Below are 26,835 nucleotides of genomic sequence, written 5' to 3'. Positions count from 1 at the left end.
ACCGCAAAGACGGATCCGGTATGGCAATGCATTTATGAGACTGATCCGCATCCAGATTGGCCGGAACTGCCTGCCGCAATCCTCCACCGCAAATGTGAAAGTACCCTTAGCCCAGTAGCGGTGTCCGTCTGACCGTCTCCTTCCTTTTCTTGAAGAGCTCTGTGCAGCACTGGACCAGACATCCAACATCTTCCTACATTATCACAGATATTATTGACTAAATGGACGCTTAGGCGGTCTGTGTGGAGATAACAATGTATCTTCCTAAAAGGCACCATAACTGGCTTTATGGAAGAGAGGAAACCGCTTAAACTTGCTTGAACACATTATATGTGAAGTGCAGAACACCATTCATCTACATCAATAGACAATTTCCAGATGTCCTTTGTTGTACTGAAAACATTCTCTTTTTTTATGTCCAGAAACCGTGCATAACGTTAAATTGCTACCAATACTGTACGTCTTATGTAAAACCCATCAAACCGCGGCATTTGTTTGCACATGATTATCTTGAGTAGAAGAATTAGAACAAAAAGCGTGTGCTTGGCGCTCTTGCAGAACCAGATAACCACGTAAATGCAGATGAAAGGAATACTTCTGTTTTCTCCATTAACTTATAATGGGTCTGTCAGGTTTTCTTTTTTTTATTGGTTTGAATACTGTATTAGACATCAGACTACATATTCTGACCATCCAAAAGCATTTCAAACCTGACGGGGAAGAAGTGTCGCTGTATTTACAGTGTTTGAAGTATACCTTTAGCCTCCGGCACCTGAAGTGAATGAGAGCAGCTCCGTCCTCTTCACTGTGTAGTTCTGGCACCAGAGCTATTGCAAAACAGCTGATGAGCGGTGCTCAGATAGCGATGGCCTGTCCTGAGGATAGGCTATCACTTGTGGAGTGGACAATCCCTTTAAACTGGTTGTCCAAGATTATTATAATTTTTTTAAAATATACCCTAAGAGCAGAAAATATTGTCTTTGTTTACTTTTCCTGCAGTGATGATGTCATGTAATCCACATGACTACTGCAGCCAATCGCTGACCTTCACAGTTTCGTGCCGTTTATGCTAGCATCACCTTTAAGGCCAGCGATTGGCTGCAGTGCTCACATGGATGTATGTCGCATCATCCTCCTAACAAAGTAAACAGACTTTCAGGGCCCATCAGAGCAGTGGAGTCTGTCAGCAGGTTGGACCATGTAAAAATGCTCACAACACTAGGTAGGGCCCAAAGAGAACAGGACAACTGTTTTGTGTAGAACTTTTTATTAGGAGCTTTGTGAATGTATTGTATGGGTATTTTTAAGTACTGTTCTGTCCCGTTTAATTTTGTCTCTTATATTACTTTTAGTATTCTGTGTAAGGCTACTTTAACGCTTCCGTTACTGAGAATACAACCATCTGCATCCTTTATGAATGGATCCGGTTATATTATCTTTAACATACCCAAAATAGGTCCATCATGAACTGGGGGACGGATCCGTTTTCTATTGTGCCAGAGAAAATTGATCCGTCCACATTGACTTGCATTGTGGGTCATGACGGATCCGTCTGGCTCCGCGTCCCAGGACGGAAATCAAACCGCAGCGTGCTACGGTTTGCTCTCCAGTATGAGAACAGAACGGAATGCATTTTGACAATGAATAGGGACAAAACGGAAGTGTTTTTTTTTTTTTTTTTCCCGGTATGGAGACCCTATGACGGATCTCAATACTGGAAAATATTAACGCTACTGTGAAAGTAGCCTAAGAATATTCCTTGTAATGTAGTACCCATCTCCCATTGTGCTGATAAGGCTACATTCCTGAGTAGTGATCTCAGAACACATGTGATGCACACCGGGGGAGGGGCCAAATACATTAGTGGGGACTCCACGTGGAACGTCATCCTAGTTAGGATGAAAGTATTGATCTGCCCTATCTCCTGTGTGTCCACCACCTCTTTACTGCTGAGGTCTTGATTCCAAATTGAGATGGGAAGATGGTTGGGTTGGGAGATGGTTGAGTGGGAAGACGATTGGGTGAGGGGATGGATGGATGGGTGGTCGAGAGATGTTTTGGTATACAGAGATGGGTATAGGTATACATTATACGTCTTTAACTGTGAAATGTGTGTCACGGCCAAATGTGCCATGTAGCCCTAGCCTAACCATAACTGCTGCTGCACTGACAAAAAATGTATGTGTCCACCACCTCTTTACTGCTGAGGTCTTTATTCCAAATTGAGATGAGGAGATGGATGGTTGGGGGGAGGGATGGAGGGATAGATTGATTCGCAATTTTTATTTGGCTCGTAGGGGGTTTGAATGGGGATCTATTCTGAATTCTCTAATAGGACACTTGGAAATGGGTTTCCTATACTAGACAAGCCCTTAAATGTTGGCATGCTCAACTTTGCTACCAGCAGGTCTTAATTCCCAGTTGACATGTTGTGATCTAGACCCGACACATTGGTCAAAACGAGAATGGCTGACGTGTCCTAGACACTGGGACCTATGATTTGTGATTGTGATGTATTAATTAGTCAGATAAATCTTGTTGCTTCTCTGCAGAAATGAAAGATAATAAAAATCCTGTGAAATGATCTGAATGTAGAAAGTGTGTGATGGTAGAATTCCTTGGCGTTTTTTCCTTCTAAATTATTTTAAATAAAATGTACAATATGATAAATGGGATTCCTTTGTTCTGGTTAGGCTTGCAGTTAGAAGAGCGTGCTTGGCCCGTGGGCTTGTTTTTAGAGCGCTTCCTTTGAACGCACCATGAGAAGATCATTTGTTCTCACTGACTTGTTTTATTTGTGGTTTTGGACAGCACCTCCTCTTTGTTACAGCAGTTTGTTATGCGTCTTGTTTGGCACTAGGTCCATGTGTTGACTTGGAATAAAAATGCTATTAAGGAGTGATTAATGATGTGGGTACAGTCAAAAGAGCATAAATCTTTCAGGTTGCATCCTGGCCTGCTGTAAGGATTCTTATTCACTCTTAGAACCACTTCATGGAAAAGGCAAGTTGGTGGTACCCATAAACAGACCATTCATTTCTGCTTGATGGGTAAAAAGATATGCCTAGTATACAGACTTAACGAGCTACTAATCATTTTACCAGTTGGCCTAAGCAAGGCTATAAAAGGTTAATGTGGGTTGTAGACATAAGGTATTTGTAAGATCCCCACCAGCAATCTCGTGTCTGTAGAGCATGCCTAAAGTTCTCCTGATGTCTGCTGGAAGGGGATAGAAAGATCAAGAGCAGTCAGATTGTAATTTCCACAACCCTTTGTTCCTCCAGGAGATCAGCAATACCAAGGGTGTCTGGCATCTGCTTAACCTCAGCCTTGGGTGAAATAAACTTTTAAGCTGGTCTGACTATGATTATTGAGCCATTGGGCAGGATGGCTATGGGCATGGAAGCAGAGCTCATTGTACCAGTCCAACTGAGGTTTAGTAGGCACAGTGATACAAATGGGCTCAAAGTCCTAACCCTATTTTTCAATCTCACAGATTTATTTCCACTAGTCTAGAAGGTTTTAAGACCAGTGGATGAGAGTATGTCTTACAAACACAGATTATATAGGACATCTCCAAGATTATTCAAGGGTGGGTACATGATCAGATTTTCACATGAGGGTTGAGCAATTTCACAAACAATAGTAAACCTGTTTTAGAATTTGTGTACGCCCTGTATCAGGCACCTGACATGGTTTTGATCTACTTTTGATGGCTTGCACTAGGTTCACTAGCATTAGCAGATCCCGGTGGCCTGTTTTATAAATGCCGACTGGTGGACAAAAATTGCTGCATGCGGTATTTGTCTACCTGGCATTTACAATTAATGGGGATCTCGGATTTCTAACGCTGATGTGAACATACCCTTACCCTGGGTTCACACCTGAGCGTTTTACAGCGCGTTCAAACGCGCTGTAAAACGCTTAAGACATGAAAACCAATGCTTCCCTATGGGAAGGGTTCACACCTGGGCGTTTTACAGCGCGTACGAACGCGCTGTAAAACGCCCGACGCTCAAACAAGTACTTGAGCTTCTTTGGGGCGTTTTGACGCGCGTTTGTGGCCATAGGACACTGCAGTCAATGACACAAACGCGCGTCAAACGCGCGTTTACTATTACAAAAAACGCGCATAAAAACGCGCGACAAAAACGCGCGTAAAACGCGCGTTTGAGGAACGCTTAGGTGTGAACCCAGGGTTACCCTGGGTTCACACCTGAGCGTTTTACAGCGCGTTCAAACGCGCTGTAAAACGCTCAAGACATGAAATCCAATGCTTCCCTATGGGAATGGTTCACACCTGGGCGTTCTACAGCGCGTACGAACGCGATGTAAAACGCCCGACGCTCAAACAAGTACTTGAGCTTCTTTGGGGCGTTTTGACGCGCGTTTGTGGCCATAGGACACTGCAGTCAATGACACAAACGCGCGTCAAACGCGCGTTCACTATTACAAAAACGCGCGTCAGAAACGCGCGTTTGACGCGCGTTTGGGAAACGCTCAGGTGTGAAAGCAGGGTTAGTTGTGTGTGGGTTATAATCACCAGGATTATCAGTGGTCCCTCAAGATACAATTTTTTCAACTTGTATTGGCTTTTCCTGGAGCCTCTTAAGTTTAAACTAGACTCAAGGTACAAAGCCCCAGACACAGATCAACCAGTCAACATGGCTATTTCTCTGGTAAAACATCTGTATTGGTTGTCTGGTAGCTCCTCTGCATACTACATGTCCTGTGCTGCCCCCTTGGATGTCAGATGAGGGCTGCTCCATATATTTCTTTTCTGGGACATTATGTACTGTCCTCATTGTAGAAAGTGATTTACAGTTTCCAGCATCTATTCCTGAATGTTATATGTAAGCACTTGCGTTATCTGTCTCAGGGGTGGGTACACATTACGCTTTTGTACTATGTTTAACGTACACATAAAACCATATACGTTAATGGATGCCTCAGACAGATGCCATACAGTGACATTTTCACCATAGAGTTCCATTGTGTAAAAAAAAAAACCCTAAAGTATTCTTTTCTTGCTGGACTTTGCAGGCTGGAAAAACGTGGTACACTACGCTTTCCCATGCTGCAGAGTCCTGCAAAAAAGTATGCATTAACTTATACATATACATTTTTTTATTTTTATTTTTTACAATGGAACTCTATGGTGACAGATGCCACTATATGGCATCTGTCTGAGGCACCCATTAACGTATAGGTTTTTTGTCCATGTTAAACGTAAGACAAAAACGTGATGTGAACCTACCCTTAGTTATCTGCTTAGTTTTCTTCACTTTCTCTTATCATGGGATGACAATTTGGGGCTTTGAAACCATACCTCTATGGAAAACTAGTATGGTAATTGGACACAAGTTACAATGGTTTCAACTTACAATAGTCATCCTGGAACCTATTAATATTAATAGTGTAACGTGACGGATCACTTTATTATGGGCTTGTGCTTATTCACAGCAGCCAGTCTGAACAAGCAGAGCTGCAGAATAACCATTGTGTATGCAGAGCAGCAGCTTGTTTCTCTCCTGATGGGGGAGCTGGATTATAATGATGGACTATAATTATTTCTTTTATTTCTTTACGTTGTAGCACTGTGTGTGGTAAAGTTCTGGGGGGTGTAAATCTCGCCCAGAATGCTCAGCTCGTTGAAGTAAAAGGGAATCCAGAAAGCTACCTTATCACCGAAAAACTATTTGCTGAGACTAATTACTTAATACTTGGTTCTGGGCTGGATTATATATTTCTTTTGTCTGGTTGGTAAGTTTTTGGTAGAGGGACCTACCAGTCTACACCCCACTCCAACATGGCTATTTCCGCAAGCTGTAAGAGATCCCAGGTGTCCAGAGCATGCAGGCTATGAGGCTATGAGACTATGTGACTGGGCTAAGTCTGATCCCCACTGAAGGTGTAACATAGTAACCTAGTACAAAAGGCTGAAAAAATACATTTGTCCACCCAGTTCGGCCTGTCATCCTGCAAGTTGATCCAGAGGAAGGCAAAAAACAAACAAAAAAACTGTGAGGTAGAAGCCAATTTTCCCCACTTAAAGTGGTTGTCTCATCTCAGACAATGGGGGCATGTTGCTAGGATATGCCCCCATTGTCTTATAGGTGCGGGTCCCACCTCTGGGACCCACATCTATATCGAGAACGGAGCCCCGAAAGTGAAGGAGAGCTCACTGCACATGCACAGCCGCCCTCCATTCATTTCTATGGGGCCGCCGAAAATGGCTATTGCCGCCTGCCTCATAGAAATGAAGGGGAGCATGGGCAGCGCATGCGTGGCACGCTCCCATTCACTTCTATGGGAGAGGTGGGGATTAGTGCTTGGTGGTGGATGGAGCTTGGGAAATCTGGGGTCCTTCAGCCACAGCGCTCCCCGCTCTGTTCTCGATATAGGTGCCGGTCCCAGCGGTTGGACCCGCTCCTATCAGACAATGGGGGTATATAGCTAGGGGTATATATCCTACCTATATACCCCCATTGTCTAAGATGGTAATACCCCTTTTTAAGGGGGAAAAAATTCCTTCCCAACTCCAATCAAGCAATCATAATAACCCCCTGGATCAACAACCCCTCTCTAGTAGCTATAGCCTGTAATATTATTACGCTCCAGAAATACATCCAGGCCCCTCTTGAACTCCTTTATTGTACTCACCATCACCACCTCCTCAGACAGAGAGCTCCATAGTCTCACTGCTCTTACCGTAAAGAATCCTCTTCTATGTTTGTGTACAAACCTTCTTTCCTCCAGACGTAGAGGATATCCCCTCGTCATAGTCACAGTCCTGGGGATAAATAGATGATGGGATAGATCTCTGTACTGACCCCCTGATACATAGTAATTAGATCTCCCCTCAGTCGTATTTTTTTCTAAAGTGAATAACCCTAATGTTGATAATGTTTTAGGGTACTGTAGTTGCCCCATTCCAGTTATTACTTTAGTTGCCCTCCTCTGGACCCTCTCCAGCTCTGCTATGTCTGCCTTGTTCACAGGAGCCCAGACCTGTACACAGTACTCCATGTGTGATCTGACTAGTGATTTGTAAAGTGGTAGGACTATGTTCTCATCATGGGCATCTATGCCCCTTTTGATGCAACCCATTATCTTATTGGCCTTGGCAGCAGCTGCCTGACACTGGTGTTTGCAGCTTAGTTTGCTGTTTATTAAAATTCCTAGGTCCTTTTCCATGTCAGTGTTACCGAGTGTTTTACCATTTAGTATGTATGGGTGACTTGGCCTTATTCCTTCCCATGTGCAAAACCTTACATTTGTCAGTGTTAAACCTCATCTGCCACTTATCTGCTCAATCCTTTAATCTATCCAGATGCATCTGTAGTAGTATACTGTCCTCTTCAGTGTTAAGCTACTTTCACACTAGTGGCACGGACCTCCGGCAGGCTGCTCCGTCGGGTGAACAGCATGTCGTATCCGTCCTGCCACTAGTGAACGTGTGCCCCTGGACTGCCGCTCCGTCCCCATTGACTATAATTGGGCGGAGTTCCTTCAGAGGCACGGCAGCGCATGGTGATAGGCTGCCGGAATAAATGTCGGACATGTCATAGTTTTATTCCGGCAGCCTCTCGCTGTGCGCTGCCGGGTCTCCGCCGGAACTTCGCCCCCGCCCCCATTATAGTCAATGGGGACGGAGCGGCAGTCCGAGGGCACACGTTTACTAGTGGCAGGACGGATCCGACAGGCTTTTCACCCGACGGAACAGCCTGCCAGAGGTCCGTGTCGCTAGTGTGAAAGTAGCCTGATTACTTTACACAGTTTAGTGTCATCTGCAAAAAATTTTATTTTACTGTGCAAGCCTTCTACAAGATCATTAATAAATATATTGAAGAGAATAGGGCCCAATACTGACCCCTGAGGTACCCCACTAGTGACAGTGATGCAATCTGAGTGTGTACCATTAATAGCCACCCTCTGGTTTCTATTATGGAGCCAGTTACTTATCCACATACAGACATTTTCTCCCAGTCCAAGCATTCTCATTTTATATACTAACCTTTCATGTGGTACAGTGTCAGATGCTTTGGAGAAGTCCAGCTATACGACATCCATTGATTCGCCGCTGTCAAGTCTAGAACTTACCTTCTCATAGAAAGAAACTGATTAAATTAGTTTGACATGACCGATCCCTCATGAAGCCATGCTGTTCTGTCGTCGGGGCTGTATGCCGGAAGAATCCTGATCAGGATTAGCCCTGTGCATTCTGAATGGAGAGAAATCCGTTCAGGATGCATCAGGATGTCTCCGGAGAAAATACCGCAGCATGCTGCTCTTTTTGCTCCGGCCAAAAATCCTGAACACTTGCCGCAAGGCCGGATCCGGAATTAATGCCCATTGAAAGGCATTAATCCGTCCTTAAGCTAAACGTCGTTTCGGCGCAGTCCCGGATCCGACGTTTAGCTTTTTCTGAATAGCGTCCTGGCAGCCATGGTAACCAAAGTCCTGGCAGCCATGGTAAAGTGTAGTGGGGAGCGGGGGAGCAGTATACTTACTGTCCGTGCAGCTCCCGGGGCGCTCCAGAGTGACGTCAGGGCGCCCCTCACGCGCACGGATGACGTGATTGCATGGACACGTCATCCATGCGCATGGGGTGCTCTGACGTCATTCTGGAGCGCCCCGGGAGCCGCACGGACGGTAAGTAATACCGCTCCCCCGCTCCCCACTACTACTATGGCAACCAGGACTTTAATAGCGTCCTGGCTGCCATAGTAACACTGAACACATTTTGAAGACTGATCCGTCTTCAAATGCTTTCAGTTCACTTGCGTTTTTCTGGATCCGGCGTGTAATTCCGGCAAGTGGAGTACACGATGGATCCGGACAACGCAAGTGTGAAAGAGGCCTTAGAAAACCTTCAAACTGTTTACCCACAACAGATGTTAAACTTACCGGCCTATAGTTTCCGGGCTCTGTTTTTGCACCCTTTTTGAATATTGGCACCACATTTTCCATGCGCCAATCCTGTGGAACACTCCCTGTCAGTATAGAGTCTGCAAATATCAGAATAAGGGTCTGGCTATGACAGTACTTAATGCTCTACATATTTTATTTTTTTTCCTCATAGTTTTTCAGTGCTCCTGGGTCTCCTCCTGTTTTAGTTATTTAAATGCTTTATTTTTGTCATTTATTGCTTTCTTTACAGTTCTATTTATCCACATTGGTTTCTTCTTGTTCATTAACCCTTTATTCCTGTAAGATATGTACCTCTCACAATTAGGTTTTAGGATAATTAAAAAATATCCTTTTTTGTGGCGGTATTTTTATTTTTGAGGACTTTATCCCCGTTAGTTACGCCTATGGCCTCTCTTAGTTGGCTAAATTTAATTTTTTTTGAAGTTTGGTATTTTTGTTCCTCCCTGTAGATACGCTCGTTTAAAGGATAATTGGAAGGTTATTACTTTATGGTCACTATGTCCTAGGTGTCCCTCAACCTGCATGTCTGTTGTTCTGTCAGGTCTATTGGTTAATACCAAGTCCAGTATGGCCGTCCCTCTAGTCGGGTTCTAAACCAGTTGGGAAAGGTAATTGTCTTTGGTTTTTGCCAAGAACCTGTTTCCTCTGAGATGTACAGGTTTCAGTTTGCCAGTCTATTTCTGGGTAGTTGAAGTCCCCCATAATAACCACCTCATTATGATTTGCCACCTCATCTATCTCGTTTAGTAGTAGATTTTCTGTGGACTCCGGTATATTAGGTGGTTTATAATAAACTCCTATTAGTAATGTATTATTATTTTTGCCTCCATGTATTTCTACCCACAGTAACTCCACATGTTCATGTCCCTCACTTGTATCTTCTCGGACTGTGGGTGTGTAGATGAGAGAGAGAGAGAGGGAGAGAGAGAGAAGTGCCCTGTATAGTTAGCCCCCAGACGGGCAGGTGTTTTTGTGTTATGCATTATGTGCTGTGTCTTCACCCAAGTGACGGATAACTTGGTTGTCCTGTTTGTTGTTGTGCTGGATGAAAAAGAAAGCACTATTTGGACTTTTAACCTCTGAAGTCTGATGGTCTGTGTCATTGCCAACTCCACCACAATTCCATAGATCACTACGATCTATATATAGTCCAAGCACTGATCAGCTATAAGGCTACATTCACATTATGGTGAAAAACGGACGATTGAAGTGACACGTCTGTTTTAAGAACAGTGATAGTCTCTGGTGCTTTTCACATGGCTGTTGTTTTAATGGCCAATGAATAACAGATGTCAACAAATCAATTTTATCCACTTCAATTTTGTCCATTCTCGGACTGACGGCCCCAATTAGGGCTGCAGTAAACGAATATTTTTGTAATCGAGTATTCTATCGATTAGATTTCCCGATTCATCGAGTAATCTAATAAGAAAAAGCTACTTAAATAACGTACGGAATTAGGCATGTATAAAGTTATTGGTTTGAAGGGGTTAATGGAAGCACCTTTGCATTAGTCATGTATAAAGTTATTGGTTTGAAGGGGTTAATAACTTTATACATGCCTAATGCCAAGGTGCTTCCATTAACCCCTCCAAACCCAATGGGCATGTATAAAGTTATTGGTTTGAAGAGGTTAATGAAAGCACCTTGGAGGTGCCTTCATTAACCCCTCTCTAAACCAATAACTTTATACATGCCAAGATGGTGCCTGCAGCCTCCATTAACCACTCTCTCTCCATCTGCCTTTCATTTCAATATCTGCCTCCCCCCCAGCCTCTGATCTGCCTCCCCCCAGCCTCTGATCTGCCTCCCCCCCCCAGCCTCTGATCTGCCTCCCCCCCAGCCTCTGATCTGCCTCCCCCCCCAGCCTCTGATCTGCCTCCCCCCCCAGCCTCTGATCTGCCTCCCCCCCAGCCTCTGATCTGCCTCCCCCCCAGCCACTGATCTGCCTCCCCCCCAGCCACTGATCTGCCTCCCCCCCAGCCACTGATCTGCCTCCCCCCCAGCCACTGATCTGCCTCCCCCCCCAGCCACTGATCTGCCTCCCCCCCCAGCCTCTGATCTGCCTCCCCCCCAGCCTCTGATCTGCCTCCCCCCCCAGCCTCTGATCTGCCTCCCCCCCCCAGCCTCTGATCTGCCTCCCCCCCCCAGCCTCTGATTTGCCCCCTCTGGTAACGCAAACCCCCCCAGTATTAATCATTGGTGGCAGTGGCCACAGGGTCGTCGTCCCCCCCCCCCCCCCCCCATCATTGGTGGCAGTTTGCAGCTCCGATCGGTTACCATGGCAGCCAGGAGTCACGCTACTGAAGTCCTGGCTGCCATGGTATGTTAGTGAGCAGAGAGCAGCGCATTATACTCACGTGCGCTGTGGCCGCCAGTCGCTCCTTCTCATAGGTCTGTGCGGCGCATTGCTAATGCTGTAAGCATTAGCAATCCGCCGCACAGACAGAAGAAGGAGCGACCGGCGGCCACAGCGCACGTGAGTATAATGCGCTGCTCTCTGCTCACTAACATACCATGGCAGCCAGGACTTCAGCAGCGTGACTCCTGGCTGCCATGGTAACCGATCGGAGCCCCAGCATTACACTACTGGGGCTCCGATCGGAACTGCAAACTGCCACCAATGATGGGGGGGAGGAGGGGGACCCTGTGGGATATGGCCGGCACATTCATTGGTGGCGCAGTGGCCACAGTCCCTCCCCTCCTCCTCCTACTCTGTCCTCATTGGTGTTCAGCGGCAGCCGTGCACAGTGGGGAGGGAGGGACTCCCTCCTCCTCCCTCCGCTGTGCCGGCCGACACGGAAGCGGTGAGTGAGACGCTTAATTTCACTCCCGCTCCGTGATCATGTGATGTAACGATTACTCGATGCAGGGAAACTACATCGATGAATTTTTTTGACTATTTAATCGAGTTATTCGAATAATCGTTTCAGCCCTAGCCCCAATACAATTGAATGGGAACATTTTTAACTTCCGTTTCTCAGAAATGCATCAGTGAAAAAAGTCAGTTAAAGGCCTCATGACCGTTGTGTGTTTTCCGGCCCGCAAATTGCAGATTCGCAAAACACGGATGGCATCCGTGTGTGTTCCGCAATTTGCGGACCGGTGCGGGCAGCCATTAATATAACTGCCTATTCTTGTCCGCAAAACTGACAAGAATAGGAAAGGTTATATTTTTTTTGGTGGGCCACAGAACGGAGCAACGGATGCGGACAGCAAACTGAGTGCTGCCCTCATCTTTTGCGGCCCCATTGAAGTGAATGGGTCCGCATCTGGGCCGCAAAAACTGCGGCTCGGATGCGGACCAAAACAACGGTCATGTGCATGAGGCCAAAAACTGACCATTTTGCCATTTTTAGCGGACGTGTGAATGTAGCCTAAAAGAAGTTGATTGGCGCCCCTTTTGTACAGTGCAGTGCGATAGAACGTGCACGGGGATAAACTACAATCGTTACTACAATTGCTCGAGACCCATACTTTTACATACCTGTTTACATGCCTGATTTCCCTTTAATAATAATAATAAAATAATAGTAATAAAAAGGAGACATTTTGTACCCTGTCCTGTTTTCAGTGGACTTTCTTCTTTTTGCAACTTTAGCACAGGGCAATTAGCTTGTCAATGGTGGTCTTTACATGCTTCAGTGCTGCAGAGGATTAATATCTGTGCCCCCTCAGATCCAGTGAACTCCAGAGCCTATAACATGCTCAGAATTTTCCGCACCCCTTGAGACTACCAGTTATTCCAATTTTAATTGCTATGGGTCACTGCCAACAGCTCTTCCTGCACAAGATCATGCTTTCCTCTTTCTGGTGGAGTGAGCATGGAGGAAGCAAAATCAAAGAATTGCAAATAATTCCTGGCCATGCAATCTCATCAGGATTCATCAGCGCTCTCCTGTTAAATTGATTCGACACCGTACAAGTGCAAGAGGCGCTCAGCTGCTGGGCCTGCCACAATGGGCACTTTGTGTTCTCCGAGAACATCCTCCTTTTCTACTCTTTAATGATGTCCCATAGAGCTGGAGATGGCGCTCCTAATTCCTCTGCACTGTACACTTTCATTTACAAGGTATGCGTTTGTCTCATCCACTATTTCAGATGTAAAGCTCCTGGAGAATTCCACCGGCCGCTCTCCTCCTCTTCTCCGCACCCAGCATTTGAATATAATTTCTAGGGACAAGGGCATCTCCTCTTGATTGACTCTACTTCCCATCGTGTTCAGTGCACATGTATCTACTAGAAATGCACATTCACCATGGATTAGGAGGTTTCAGCGCAGGTTTTTCCACAGAAAAGAATAGCCTATATTTACTAATGTCAGTGCACCTAGATTCTGGTGTGAATTGTGCCCAAATGTTTTTCACATCAAGGTTTAGATAATTTATCCATGCCTAAGTCAACAAAGGGGCTTGACTTGCCCGAAAAGGGTTGTGTGTTTAAGATTGTGTAGTTTAATATGCAACATTTTGCACCAAAATTGCACCACAATTCTGGTGTCAAATTCTGTCTCTATCTCAGCCAACCAATATTGGGTATAAAGTTAATGGGTTCTCCAGGCTTAAGATGTTGATGACCTATCCTCTGGATAGGTTATCCGTATCAGATTGGTGGGGGACAAACACCCGGGACCCCCGACGATCAACTGTTTTGGCGCCAGAACCTATACAGTGTACAGAGCTGGAGGAAGACTGCTCCGTGCACGGTGTAGTAGCCGTCCTGGGGTGCTTCAGCTTACTTCCTATTCATGTCAATGGGAGCTTTGGTGGCAGAAACTACATAGTGTGTGGCGCGTTCTGCTTCTGCCCCGTACACTGTTAGTTTCTGGTGCTGCAGCAGCCCAAGACAACTGATCAATAAGGGGGAGGGCTGGGTGTCTGCCCCCCACCGATCTGGTATTGATGGGCCATCAGTATCTGTAGCCCAGAGAACACCTTAATGCCTCATGCACACACCTGTATGTATTTTGTGGTCCGCAAATTGTGGATCTGCTGATCAGTGTTGCATCCACATTTTTTACAGATCTGTGGACTTCAGTAGGTCCGCGGTCTGCATTTTGCAGCCAGATATAGGACATGTTCTATGTTTTCGCTGATTTGGACACACATGGATCGTCAATATGCTTTCTGCATCCGTACGTTTGTCCGCAAAAAGATAGAATATGTTGTTTCAAAATGCACACCACGGAGCCGTTGAAATGAATGGATCCACACCTAAAAAAAATTGTGACGGCACATGAACTACATCTGTATTTTGTGGATCCACAGTTTGTGGACCACAAAACAAAATGCAGTCATGTGCATGAGGTCTTAAAATATTTAGTCATACCAGCCATCTTCCATCCAGCATGAGCTACTGTCCTAAATTTGGCGCACCGTTCATCAGGCTATGTGAAAGACCCTTTAAAGAGCACTGATCAACTTGTATATCGTTGATTGACCCGACATCCGTTGTGTAACAAGAACCCTCTTAAGTTGAGCAACTTCTTTCTCCGATTTACTTTTTACCCGTTTGGCAAACTCCTCAAATTTTGTCCTGAAAGACAGCAAGCAGAGATCTTGAAAACAGTGACTAGTTAAGGCTAGTTTCTCAATGCCGTTGAAGAGGTCCAGCAGGCTGTTTTGGCAGGGAACAGCCTACCGGTGCTCTCTGCATCTGGCATTGCCAGACACTGCCTGAATGCCCGCCAGCCCCATTAACTATAATGGAGACTGGTGGAGATCCGGCCACAACTCTGCAAATATACAGAGAATCTGCAGCAGCTTTAATCTGGCTGATTCCCGGCATATTTGGTGGGTGGCGAACAGATGTCCGCCGGTCCCCATTATAGTTAATGGGTCTGCAGGCTTTCAGGCAGCGTCCGGCAGTGCCGGATCCAGAGACCGCTGGCAGCTGTTCCCTGCCAGACCTCTCAAATAGCATTATACAAAAGGTGGATTGGAAAGGTTTTATTTTATGCTTATAATAACCTTTTAGTTGCAGAAATCTGAATACCCTTTTAAAGCAAATCTGTCTCAGGATGATATACTGTTAAACCGGACACAATACCTTGTACATCCAGAAAGAAGAAATATACGGCGCGCTCCACTGTTGTGTGGATCCCTTGTTAATATCGAGATAAAATCGGGCAATAGACGTTTTCCGTATCTCCACAATTCTCTTTGGCCAAGATGAAGCGTGGAGATACGTGAAATGGCCGGCACCTTGTCTAAGCTTCTCCTACTGCCGTCCGATGTGATTTTATCTGTATATTAATAAATGATCAACGCCACAGTGCTACATATTTCTTCTTTATGGAATTATCTGGGACGTTGACGTGATGCAGTGCACCACCAGAATGCTCAACTGAATTGTACGCTAAGGAGGTATGAACAATGCTATGACTGTTTTGCTCATGCCGCATTTTTTTTTATTTATTTTTTTACTTTTGCTACTTAAATAATAGTTGTGTTTTTCGGTGATAAGTGGGACTTTATTTTTTATACGCAGAAAAAAGTCAGAATATTGTGCCTGCACCATTTTAACTTTTTGGCAAATTGATTTGGATTGTTAAATCTGTTAAAATTTGTGATGCAAGAATACGCCACAGGGCGTTGTAATATCGAAACTTTACACAGTTTTTTTTGCCACCTTGGAGCTGGTATCGTTGGCCAAAAGATGCGCAAAATAGGACTAGACAAAAAGTTGGCCAAAAAACCCTTGGCCATATTTACTAAATCTGTCTAGAAAGCAGCACTGTGAAGCGAGTGGGGCTTCACAGGAATGGGGCTTAAGATGTGCCATTTCGCTCTAAATTTCCATCACAATTCTGGCATAAAAGATCTGTCTCCAGGTAAGCCAACCAATAGTTGGTGTAGAGTATAAACGGTCTGTCCCTGCACCAGATTTATTGTCCAGCCTGAGCCCCTGTGATAAATCTGGAGAAGGTCTACACAGCCTGTAAACTTCCTCCATCTACCGGATTAGGAAATCTGGGCCCTTGTGTCCAGCATGTCAAAGGTGAAACAAAATTCTGTTCCAGGTTAAGACACTTTCCAGGTGCAGTGACATTGATGTATCTGCTCTTCCTATTCTGCTCGTCAGAGTCAGAGGGACAGGACAACTAGCCAGTTGTCCCTCACATGTGTTCGTACATTTCTAGGAGAAATAAGAGAGCAATGATGATCCAGAATCAGTGTTTTGCGAAGAATACAGATTTTTCCTGGAATGCCAGGAGTGCTGGCCAGTCCTCATTAGACGTGTGAACTGAAATACCCTAGAAATTAATAAGATGCTGAAAGTCGGGTGTAGATCCCTCTGTTTGTGGTAAAAGGTTAACGTGCGTGGAAAGCTGGAACATGCTGATGCGGTTATTTTCTAGTTCTGGTGCTGAGAGAAGGTCAGCTTCTCATAAACAGCCACGTACAGAGACATACTTGTGGTCGTCCAGAGGAAATGACTGGTGAGACATAAGTCATCCGCACACTGCCATACTGTACAAGCTAGCACGTCGGGAGAGGCCGAACCTCTTGCGCTGCAGTTTTTTTTATTTTTAGAAGCCTTCTGGAGAGTTTGATGCATTTTTGAGGAATAGTTCTTTAGTGAACTTCATGAACCAAGATGAATTGTGACGCCACCAGCTCAGCCTGGTGATGCCTTTCGGGGCACTGCCGTCTGGAAAGGATGAAGGACTATAACTTCCATCTTCCCTCAATCCCTCGCAGAGCACTGTAAGAGGTGCTAGTCAGGCTGCTGCGGGTGGCAAGGACTTTAGCTGCAGAACAGTCACACTTTATGGGATCATTGCACATAATAATTAATCTGTCCAATTAACTTCTCTGCATGTGGAATGCTCGCCATACCAACCCCAGGGAGATTTCTCTTCTGTGTACACGGAGAGCTAGACATGATGAAGCCATTTCCGCCTGCCAGTGACTGCTTCATTTATGACTAGTTACCTGCCAAGGACAAGATAAATAAACCCGCAGGCATGACCGTTAAATACTGAGGTTGTGCGGTTATTATCAGACTGGTATCTTGACTTTAAGGACATTCACGGAGGCAGATTTACCAGTGAAAATGCGCCAGTTGACAGATTTCTGGTGCGTGAACAGAATCTGGCACAGGATTACAATACGCCAGTCTCCAAATTTACAAGGGTCCATGTGCCAGAATAGTAAATGTGCCTAATATTAAGACTGTGATGCGTATTCTTAGTGCAAAGTCAGACACTGTTAGTAAATGTGCCCCATTGTCATTTTTTGGGGTTAATTTTTAAGAGGGTCTTCAGGGCTGAACACCTTTTAAGGACCACACTGCAGGTCAAATTGCAAAAACTTTCTGCAGTGTGTGAAATATTTTTATATAAAATCTCATCCACTTTGTTGTTACTGTATACATTGCAGATTTTCCGCACGCAGTACCGCTGGTGAAAATCTGCAGCGTGTCCGCCATATGTGCTCGTAACCTAATGGATTAAGGTTAGGTTTAACAGTGTTTTTGCTGTGCAAAATATCTGCACTGATTAATCCATAACCTGGTGCCCGATGAGGAGCCAAAGCTCCTGTTCCCACAAGAAGACACCAGTATTACAAATGGCACATTGTAGGTTCTGGGTTAGCATAGGGATCCAGGAGCTTCACGTCATACCTCTGATATTTGGTCCCAGAGATCAGTTCTTGATCTACATCTTGACTATGTTAAGAGACAACGTATTCTTCTGTGTGTCCATGAAACCATTTACCTTCTATTTTTTAAGTTTATGTGACATCTAATATTATATTTTGTGTCTTCCCCTCTGTAGAATATGCTCACAACTGCACCGTATCAGGGTGTCAGCACCACTGCGCACGTACCTCCAATGGGCCTGTATGCTACTGTAACTCCTCTTTCCAGCTCACCGAAGATGGCAAGACTTGCAAAGGTCAGTAATAGTCGGTGCCGGAGGATGGACTCCAAATTATAGCATACTTTTGGGGAAAGTGTCATTTTGCTGATACCAGTGGTTTCATACAGGAAAAACTTTTAAATGCAAAGCAAATTGTGATACAAATGTGACAAAATCAGTAACTCATATGTGAGATACATCCCAGTAAGGAACTAACCTAAAAGGGAATTGAAAGGGCACAGCGGTCACGTAACCGCCCAAGAAAGGGGTCAGATTTAAGCCTCATGTACACTACTGTATCTGTATTTCAGTCCGCAAATCACGGATGTGCACAATACGGATCTCTCCTGTGAGCATTCCTCCTTTTTTCACTCTCCTCAATAGATATGGGGGATCTCATACAGAATAGGATCTGCTCCATAATTTGTGGTATGGACATAGAGATGTGTGTGTGTTAAAATGCAGATATCACAGTTGTGTGCATGAGGCCTTTATGTTGGCTTATGAGAAGATAATCAAATGTGTGTTAAAGACCTTCTATTAAATCCTAGTTTCTTTTACAAGAATTGTTGTTTTTGCACGGTTCATTTAACTTGTGTCCCATGAATGCATTTTCTAGTTTTCTTTTTCCTCCATTTGATGACTCTAAAAAGGTGATGCCCTTATTGACACCTTCCAGGACCCCCGACAATCAGCTGTTCGAGCAGGCAGCGGTGCTCCTGCGAGCAGGCGTGGCCTTTTCCATGCTGTGCTTGGTGTTGCACTCGGGCCCTATTCACTTCTATGAGGCTGAACGCGGTACCAAGCACGGCCGCCATACAATCTACGGCGCTAGGGTGCTCACTGGAGCATTGGGGCCCTCTTAAACAGCTGATTGGTGGAGAGCACGGGTGTCGGACCCCCACCGATCAGATACTGATGACCAGTCCTGAGGATAGGTCATCAGTATGAAAATCCAGAAAAAACCCTTTAATAAATGTGGTATAAGGCACGTGCGGCAGAATTCTGAAAGTCCTCATTCACACTTGCGTGCTTAGGTCAGTGTGTCGCCTTGGGCTTCATAAGCCAAACCCAGAAGCTGAACCTAAAAACAGAAAAAGGATGATGTAGAGATGCGAGCCTCTATCATGTTTTGGACCCACTTCTGTTTTTTTCTTACAAACACTGATGGAAGATACACCAGTGTGAATCAGGTCTAAGGGCCGGGATAGAGAGGTTTCATATAGCTAATATAGAAGGGGAAGAGAAGCCGACTTTCCTATATACACAGACCCCCTAGACTCTATACCTGGCCAGCTATCATATTCCGGGTATTAACCCTATGGGAGCCAATATGGTAGGAAGTGGCTTTTATTTACATTTCCTATGCACATGTATATCCATCTTGTCTGTAGAAATCCATTATGTGGAAGCACGATATTCATAACTTTATAAATTATTTCTTTCTAGCTTTCCTATTACAGGTATATGCTGCAATTCTGTGTATTGCATCTGTTTTTTTTTTTTTTTTAAATCATAAATAGTAGTATAGACACCTCTGATAACATTAGGCTACATTTACCACACATGAATGCTTTTTTTTTTTTAATTTTTTTTTATTTTTTATAAGTTTGCATACTAACCTCTTTGCTCTTTCCACAGACTTTGATGAGTGCACGCTGTATGGGACATGCAGTCAGACATGCCAGAACACGGAAGGGTCTTACACCTGTGGATGTGTAGAGGGCTATCTGCTACAGCCTGACAACAAGTCCTGCAAAGCAAAGAACCGTAAGCATGAAGCTGTCTTAGGCTACTTTCACACCTGCGGCACTACGATCCGGCAGACAATGCCAGGAATCGGCCAGACACAAACCAAAGCATGCATCGGTTTGTCTCTGTCCGATTCATTGCATTTTTGCCGGAATGCGGCCGAAGCTCTGCCGGACCCCATGATACAGCAACTGCGGCCTGCAGCAGTGTCTTGCCATGCCTGATGTCAGGAGCGGGAGAGAAACTGGACAAGCCCTTTAATATATTTTATTAAACAATAGTTTAAACAGCAAAATACAATAGGAAGTTTACAGGTGATAAAGTAGAAATGTACCAAGTGTTCCCAAGTAGTAAAGTAGAAGTAAAACCTAAAAATCTACCCCCCCCCATCCCTTTTTCTCACAGATGGCACACTGCCCACTCTCAAAGGGCCATATAAGTCGTACCTAATGGATAAGTGTTATACTGTACCCAATTTCATGAAGAGAGCATCAATGGATTCATTTATGGATGATTTCCCCCTTTATGGTACTTTAAGTCCACCCAATGCACCAGCCATCTCTGATGTGACAAACCAAGCTGTGTAGAGAAAAGTTGATAGCTCTTCAAGAAAACCACAGAAACAAGATAATAATGCACTTATTAAAGCAGATGCAAGCACTATATATGTACTAAGTCCTCACTCTGATATGATAATGTCTGAGACACTTAGTCAATATATTTTGATCAAAACACATCTAAGCTAAACTAATCTTTTATCTTAGTTTTTTCTGTGATTTTTTTGTTTATGTAGTGTTTGCTTGAGGGAGTGGCACCTTCAAGTGTGAATGCGCACCTAGTATCTTGGGAGTAGCATTCCTCTGCACTTTTGCCCCCATCCCCCATCCAATGAGCGCCTTGATTAGGTGGTACATATGGCTGTGCTTGCTCCTCCTCCCATTGGTTGCTTGATGCACATGGAGGTTACTAGGAGCAGCACACCATATGTGCGGCGTCTGCGCTCCTGAACATAGAAGCCCAACGGCTTAGGTAGGTTTAGCGTAGGACCGCCTGACCTGAGACCACCTTGGCGTTCGGTAGGCGGCTTAGATGTGTTTTGATCAAAATATATTGACTAAGTGTCTCAGACATTATCATATCAGAGTGAGGACTTAGTACATATATAGTGCTTGCATCTGCTTTAATAAGTGCATTATTATCTTGTTTCTGTGGTTTTCTTCAATAGTATGGCCAGGGACATCCGCAAATTTGTATCATATCGTGCAGGATGTTTTTATCTTAGTTTTTTCTGTGATTTTTTTTGTTTATGATAGCTCTTCAGTATCGGTTAGGAAGGGGCAAAGGAAAGGGCCCCTTTTTGAAGGAAGGCTCTTGCAAGTGCTCAGCTTCCTTATCGGTCCATGTCTAAGCATGCTTTGACTTGTGAGATGAGCTCAATTACTTGGAGGCGTACTTGTTTTCACCCAGTGAGTCATGTCTTGGCCACCAATAAGACCACATGAACAACCAGAGGAATGGGAGATCTAATCGGTCTGGAATGAAACTAAATTGTCTCCGGTTTCAGAGACGTATTAACATCCAATTTATCATATCTAATACGTTCTATCACCTTCTCCCAGTACGCAACCATTGCTGAGCAAGCCTGAATGCCATGAGTCAAATCGGACTCTTGTTCATGACATTTGGGACAGCACATCAAGAGCCAGGATGTCTTGACTTATTGCAGCCATAAATGGCTCTATGAATGAGTCTAAACTGGGACTCTCGCAATACCTCTCTAGTGACCGCTTCATGTACAAGGGCCCATCCTTCTACGATCTTTGCCGCTATTTCTGAATTCTAAAGATCCCTTTCCAACTGCTTCTCATTCGGAGGATCTATCAAGATATGATAGGAGATTTGCCCTCCAACATCTGGGAGGTCTCAGAGTCTGAGACAAAGAAACCTAACTAATTGATAATGTGCCAAAAAGTGTGCCTTCTCAAGATTGTTTTTCACGTAATTCTGGAAATGTACAGCACCTCTTCTCCTAAGGTCTTTGACAGTCAAAATCCACCGCTCATGCCATGTTGTGAAAAGTTTATTGTGTGGGCCTGCCTAAATTCTGGGTGCCACTAAGGCGACAGGAATTTAGACATAAGAAAATGCAGCTGGAATTTATTATGCCTTGTGGCTTTTCATGCCACTGTTGCATCTTTAACCGAACTGCTTTGAGTATTGGAGGTAGAGCAGAGTATCTTGTATCAATTCAAGATTAGAAGAATAATTCGATCCTTTAAGTCAATCAAGGCCAAGTCTCAGTAGACTTACCAGGTTATAACTCTTGATGTCTGGGAAACCTATTCCCCCCCCCCATCCTCTCTCTGGGGCATCCGTTTAGCTCAAGAGATCCTAGATCTGCGAGTAGGCCAGATGAAGGTCCTGAAGGTATTAACATCTGAGTGCTTGAGTGGTACTAGAGTCATCTGTATAGGGTAAATAAAAGCTTATCTGCCTAACATGGGTATTAGGTGGTGCATATAGGTCTCTAGTTGGATCTTACATATCTGGAAACCAGCACCTGGATCCAGGGGCGTAGCTAAAGGCTCATAGGCCCTGGTGCAAGAGTTAGACTTGGGCCCCCCTTCCCTTAGTGCTTTGTGTGTCTTCTTATGCAGCACAAGGGTATTTGGGCCCCCTCAGGCTCCTGGGCCCGGTAGCGACTGCTACCTCTGCACCCCCTATAGCTACGCCCCTGCCTGGATCTGAATACTTTTGTAAGTGCATGTAATTAAAAATGTATTATAGCTACTGAGCTATTCAATAAAATATTTATAGCGCCACCGGCTGTTGGCTCTTTCTAATTTCTCTGTCCTGCTCACTGAGACTGCCACCAGCTGCAGCAGAAAGGGCACACCCCTGGGAGAGGAGAGATCGCATTGATCCAAATAGGAGCATCAGCGATGTATCCCAACATCTCCAAAACGGCTTATGCTAGTAAAACTATAGAATGTAATATTGCAAAAATAGTACATAACAATAGTAGTGCAATATTTGTATGTGTAGGTTAGTCATAGTACTGCAGGTCAATAAAAGATAAAAGGTTAAACCCGCGCTGATTGGGCAGTATAAAAGGATGAGGTGTATATGTGTGTGTGTGTGTGTATATGTGTGTATATATATATATATATATATATATATATATATATATATATATATATATAAATAAAAATAATGTGATCCCCCTAATTTAGTAGCCGATTGTAGTAATGGTTACCTTCATGTAGTTGCTAACTGAGTTGCGAACCCTCGTACCATGGAGGTGTATCACTTGCCTGTTTCTGTTGTCGGCTGGTATTTCTCTTGAGTATGGGTGGTAGTGCTGTTTTGCTTCGGATTGCGACGCGTTTCGAAACTATCGAGATCCCTGAGGAAGGAACTTAATAGTTCCGAAACGCGTCTGTGTTTTGGCCCAAGCAGGCATCAGTATCCAGTGTGACGTCACACAGAAGATTTTCTTCATGGGATTACTATCGCTGCTTCCCTCGCGTGCGCGAGTCACCGGCCGGGACTACACGCGCTGGTAGCGGAAGCTGAAGACTCGCGCACTCCGAAGCAAAACGGCGCCACCACTCATACTCAAGAGGAATACCAGCTGACAACCGAAACAGGCAAGTGATACACCTCCATGGTACAAATGCTCGCAACTCGGTCATTACTATATATATATATATAATATTATAGAAGAATGGCGGCACTGACAAAAAATTGTTAGAAAGGTTGGGTGCACGTTCACTGGGGAATGAGCCGCTTACCCCTTGGTATATAAATAGAAAAACGAACAGCACTCCTGGTGCTGTAGACCAAGCAGCAACACCCTCTCACTGAGTGTGAATTAGTGCAGCATTGTTTCCTTCCTTATACAGCAGCGCAGGTTCCAGAGCTTATCTATTTAGTCATAGTACTGAACCACAGTAAGCAGTATAGTTGTGATGCCACTAAGGACTAAGGCAACCCCTTAGGAACTTCCCTTGATATGAGCTGTCTCCAATGCATTTTTAGATGCCTTGTAATACATCTCTTTACCTGTAGTGTCAGGTACTTACGTTGTGCCGCTGACTGCAGGGGCCCCATGTGCCGCAGGGGTGATGGGCTAAGTGTGGGAATTCTGGGCATTCCCTGTGTGTTCAGGCTGAACAGGATCGGTGAGATTTCTCTGGACAACACCTTTTAATGCTTTCTATGCTCTCACGTTGACTGTCTGATGGTGCTAAAATAAGTGCAATGTTGTATTATGGATGGGAGGAACTGTGGGAAGTGTGTTACAGAACGGACCCATGAGCAGGATTTTTCTTAGGATAGAAAACCAGTTTCCGGGGGGGGGTCACACCATCCGCTCTTTGGTCTGCAGAAATTAGCACCATCATTATTTAAAGAGGACCACTCACCACTACTAACATGTCTACTTAGTGAGAATTCCCCATAAGATAACAATTCTGGGTTATCTTTTCTGAGAGCTGACACTATATAAAATGACACTATATAAAATGACAACTGGATAGTACATTTTGGGTTATCCCTAGTATACTGGTGGCAGACTGTGTACAAGCACAGCCTTTTTAAATGTAGAATTCTCAATTTACCCATACGTTTCAAGGTGGAATAGCAGAGGAACGGCCCAACATAGTTATAAGTAAAGATGATCCACAGTTATTTCATGAGTAAAAAAGTATTTACTTAGACAAGTCAACACAGCTGATGGGCCCCTTTCAAGGGTGGTTATATTTACCTTGTCCCTCCATATATGTACTAGATAATTTTGGTCTTTTTACATAGGGCTTGTCCTTTCTGCTGCAGCTCTCTCTCTGTATTTGTCCAAACTTCACAGTAGATCTGACTGGTGGCAGTTGAAGGATTGAACTGAGCATGTGTGTCCACCTCAGGTGGACAGAGAAATAGGTAAAAGAACATCTGGTGGTGCTATACAGTTAGATTTTATTGTAAAACTTGGTGACTAAACTACACTTATAATTACACGCAATTGCAAAAGTATTTAGATCTAGGTGCTGGTTTGAAAAATTTAGATTTTCTTTGTGGGCTGACCCCTTTAATAGTACTTTTGTCTATGCGCCTTGCTATGGAAGGTCATGTGATGGATTCAAGTCTATATGACGCCACCCTCCATCAGTACCCAGTTACAAAAGTACCGCATCCTACATTTCCATATGCTTGTATTAGTAAGGTCCAAGTTGACACAATGCAATTGATTTTCAGAGCTACATCTTGGCAGACATTTCGCAGTTCTGCTTTTGTGACTGTTTTAGATACTTCCAGGATGTTTTACAAATTAAAGCTATAAAAGTTTAAAATGTCGCATTTTTTATAGAGCCAGTAGAAAGACCTACAGTTCTGCTTATTGCCAGCACACAAAACATCTTGGCCACATACTTGAATGGAGCACCGGTGCTAGGTATTAACCCAACCAGCACCAAGCAGACAACAGCGATGGACTTTAACTATGCTGAAGAGACCGTGTGCTGGATCAACATGGGGGACAGCCCGGCCCAAACAACATTAAACTGCGCCAAGATTCCGAACCTGAAGGGATTTACGGAGGAACGCACCATCAACATTTCACTAAGTCTACAACGTAAGTTCATACAACTTGCTATCTTTATGCTTATGTTTTCAATCTTTATGCTTAAATTGACATCCACAGCTATGTGTTCTGTCATGGTCATGGTTTTGGTGTTTCTACAAAACTGTGGGTTCTTTCTTAGCTTAAATATCAAGTAAAAGTTGAGTGTATCAGGATGAGCCTTTAAAATTTTGGAACAGTTGGGTTGGATTTTTTGTCCCATCGGTGGTCCAACTACAGTAGAACAGTAGTACAGTAGAATTGAGAAGATACATAGTAAAGTTGTATGTAGGCATCCTAGAAGTAGCCTTCAGTACTTTTGCCCTCCTGGATCTGACTTCAGAATGAGTCCATGTAAGGCTACTTTCACACTAGCGTTCAGAGCAGAGCCGTCTGAGACAGATCCGCTCATATAATGCAGACGGTGGCTCAGTTCAGAACAGATCCGTCTGCATTATAGTGTAAAAAAAATTCTAAGTGTGAAAGTAGCCTGAACGGATCCGTCCAGACTTTTACATTGAAAGTCAATGGGGGACGGATCCGTTTGAAGATTGAGCCATATTGTGTCATCTTCAAACGGATCCGTCCCCATTGACTTACATTGTAAGTCTGGACGGATCCGCACGGCCAGGCGGACACCCGAACGCTGCAAGCTGCGTTCAGGTGTCCGCCTGCTGAGCGGAGCGGAGGCTGAACGCTGCCAGACTGATGCATTCTGAGCGGATCCGCATCCAATCACAATGCAATAGGGCTGGACGGATGCGTTCGGGGCCGCTTGTGAGAGCCTTCAAACGGAGCTCACAAGCGGACACCCGAACGCTAGTGGTAAAGTAGCCTAATGTTGCCTTCTTGGCACAAAGTGAAAATTTGCTTCTTATTGTCTGTACCCTATAACTTTATGGGGTTGTATTATGAAGACAACTACCTTCTCAATGGGAAATGTCTGGTCTGGCTTTTCTAACCCACAGCGATCATCTGTTCATCCTGAGGGAAACATTATTGCCAAATATTTAAGCTGAGGTCAAATGGACAGGGTTTTGAGACAACCCCTTCAGTGAATTCCATGAATTGTGGCTTATAAAAGGCAGCACTAAAAGAACTCCATCTTTTACATTTATAATATTCATGTGCTGACAGTTTGGTCTTCATGCTTGAGATCTGTTGTGCTGTAGCTGTGTAGGCAGGGTTTATGTGGGTTTTATGCTCTTATTTTCTGTACATGGGCTTCATTATATGCAGTTTTTCAGTAGAATTTATAACCACATGCATAAGTAATAAATAAGCACACATGTCTATAAAGCCGTGGTCCTCAGGATCTCAGCTTGGGCACTACACTTTCAAGCTTATGTTTTCTTCAAAGAGTCAGCAGTTTTAGTTCTCTGACATTAGTGTTGAAGACTGAAACCTCAATAATAACTATTCTGAACCTTCTCATTACTAATAGGCCATTACTAGTGCCTAAGGGCCGATTCAGGCGGCCGTAGTTTTTGTCCATGGGGGTGGCCTTTGTGCACATGGACCACACACTGAACCCTAGAATTAAATGTTGCTATACACACCTCATTACTTTGGTCAGTGTCTCACATAACATGGACCTCAAGACGAGTGGAGCCTATTGTCCGTGTCCTACATGGACTCACAGATGAGATGTCACTGCCATATTGAA

The 26,835-nt window shown here is 44.4% G+C and overlaps 1 protein-coding gene across 1 annotated transcript in view; it reads left to right on the top strand.

The window, feature by feature from the left end:
* Positions 1–26,835, top strand: part of LRP1 (LDL receptor related protein 1) — a 275,009-nt gene that overhangs the window by 76,722 nt on the left and 171,452 nt on the right. The window contains exons 4-6 of the mRNA XM_044283959.1: positions 17,717–17,836; positions 19,442–19,570; positions 24,918–25,181. Coding sequence (XP_044139894.1) covers positions 17,717–17,836; positions 19,442–19,570; positions 24,918–25,181 — 513 coding nt within the window. The remainder of the gene's footprint in view (positions 1–17,716; positions 17,837–19,441; positions 19,571–24,917; positions 25,182–26,835) is intronic.

This window comes from Bufo gargarizans, chromosome 3 (genome assembly GCF_014858855.1).
Source record: "Bufo gargarizans isolate SCDJY-AF-19 chromosome 3, ASM1485885v1, whole genome shotgun sequence".
Lineage (NCBI taxonomy): Eukaryota > Metazoa > Chordata > Amphibia > Anura > Bufonidae > Bufo > Bufo gargarizans.
Note: the sequence above shows the minus strand (reverse complement) of the source record. Positions and strands in the feature narration are given on the sequence as shown.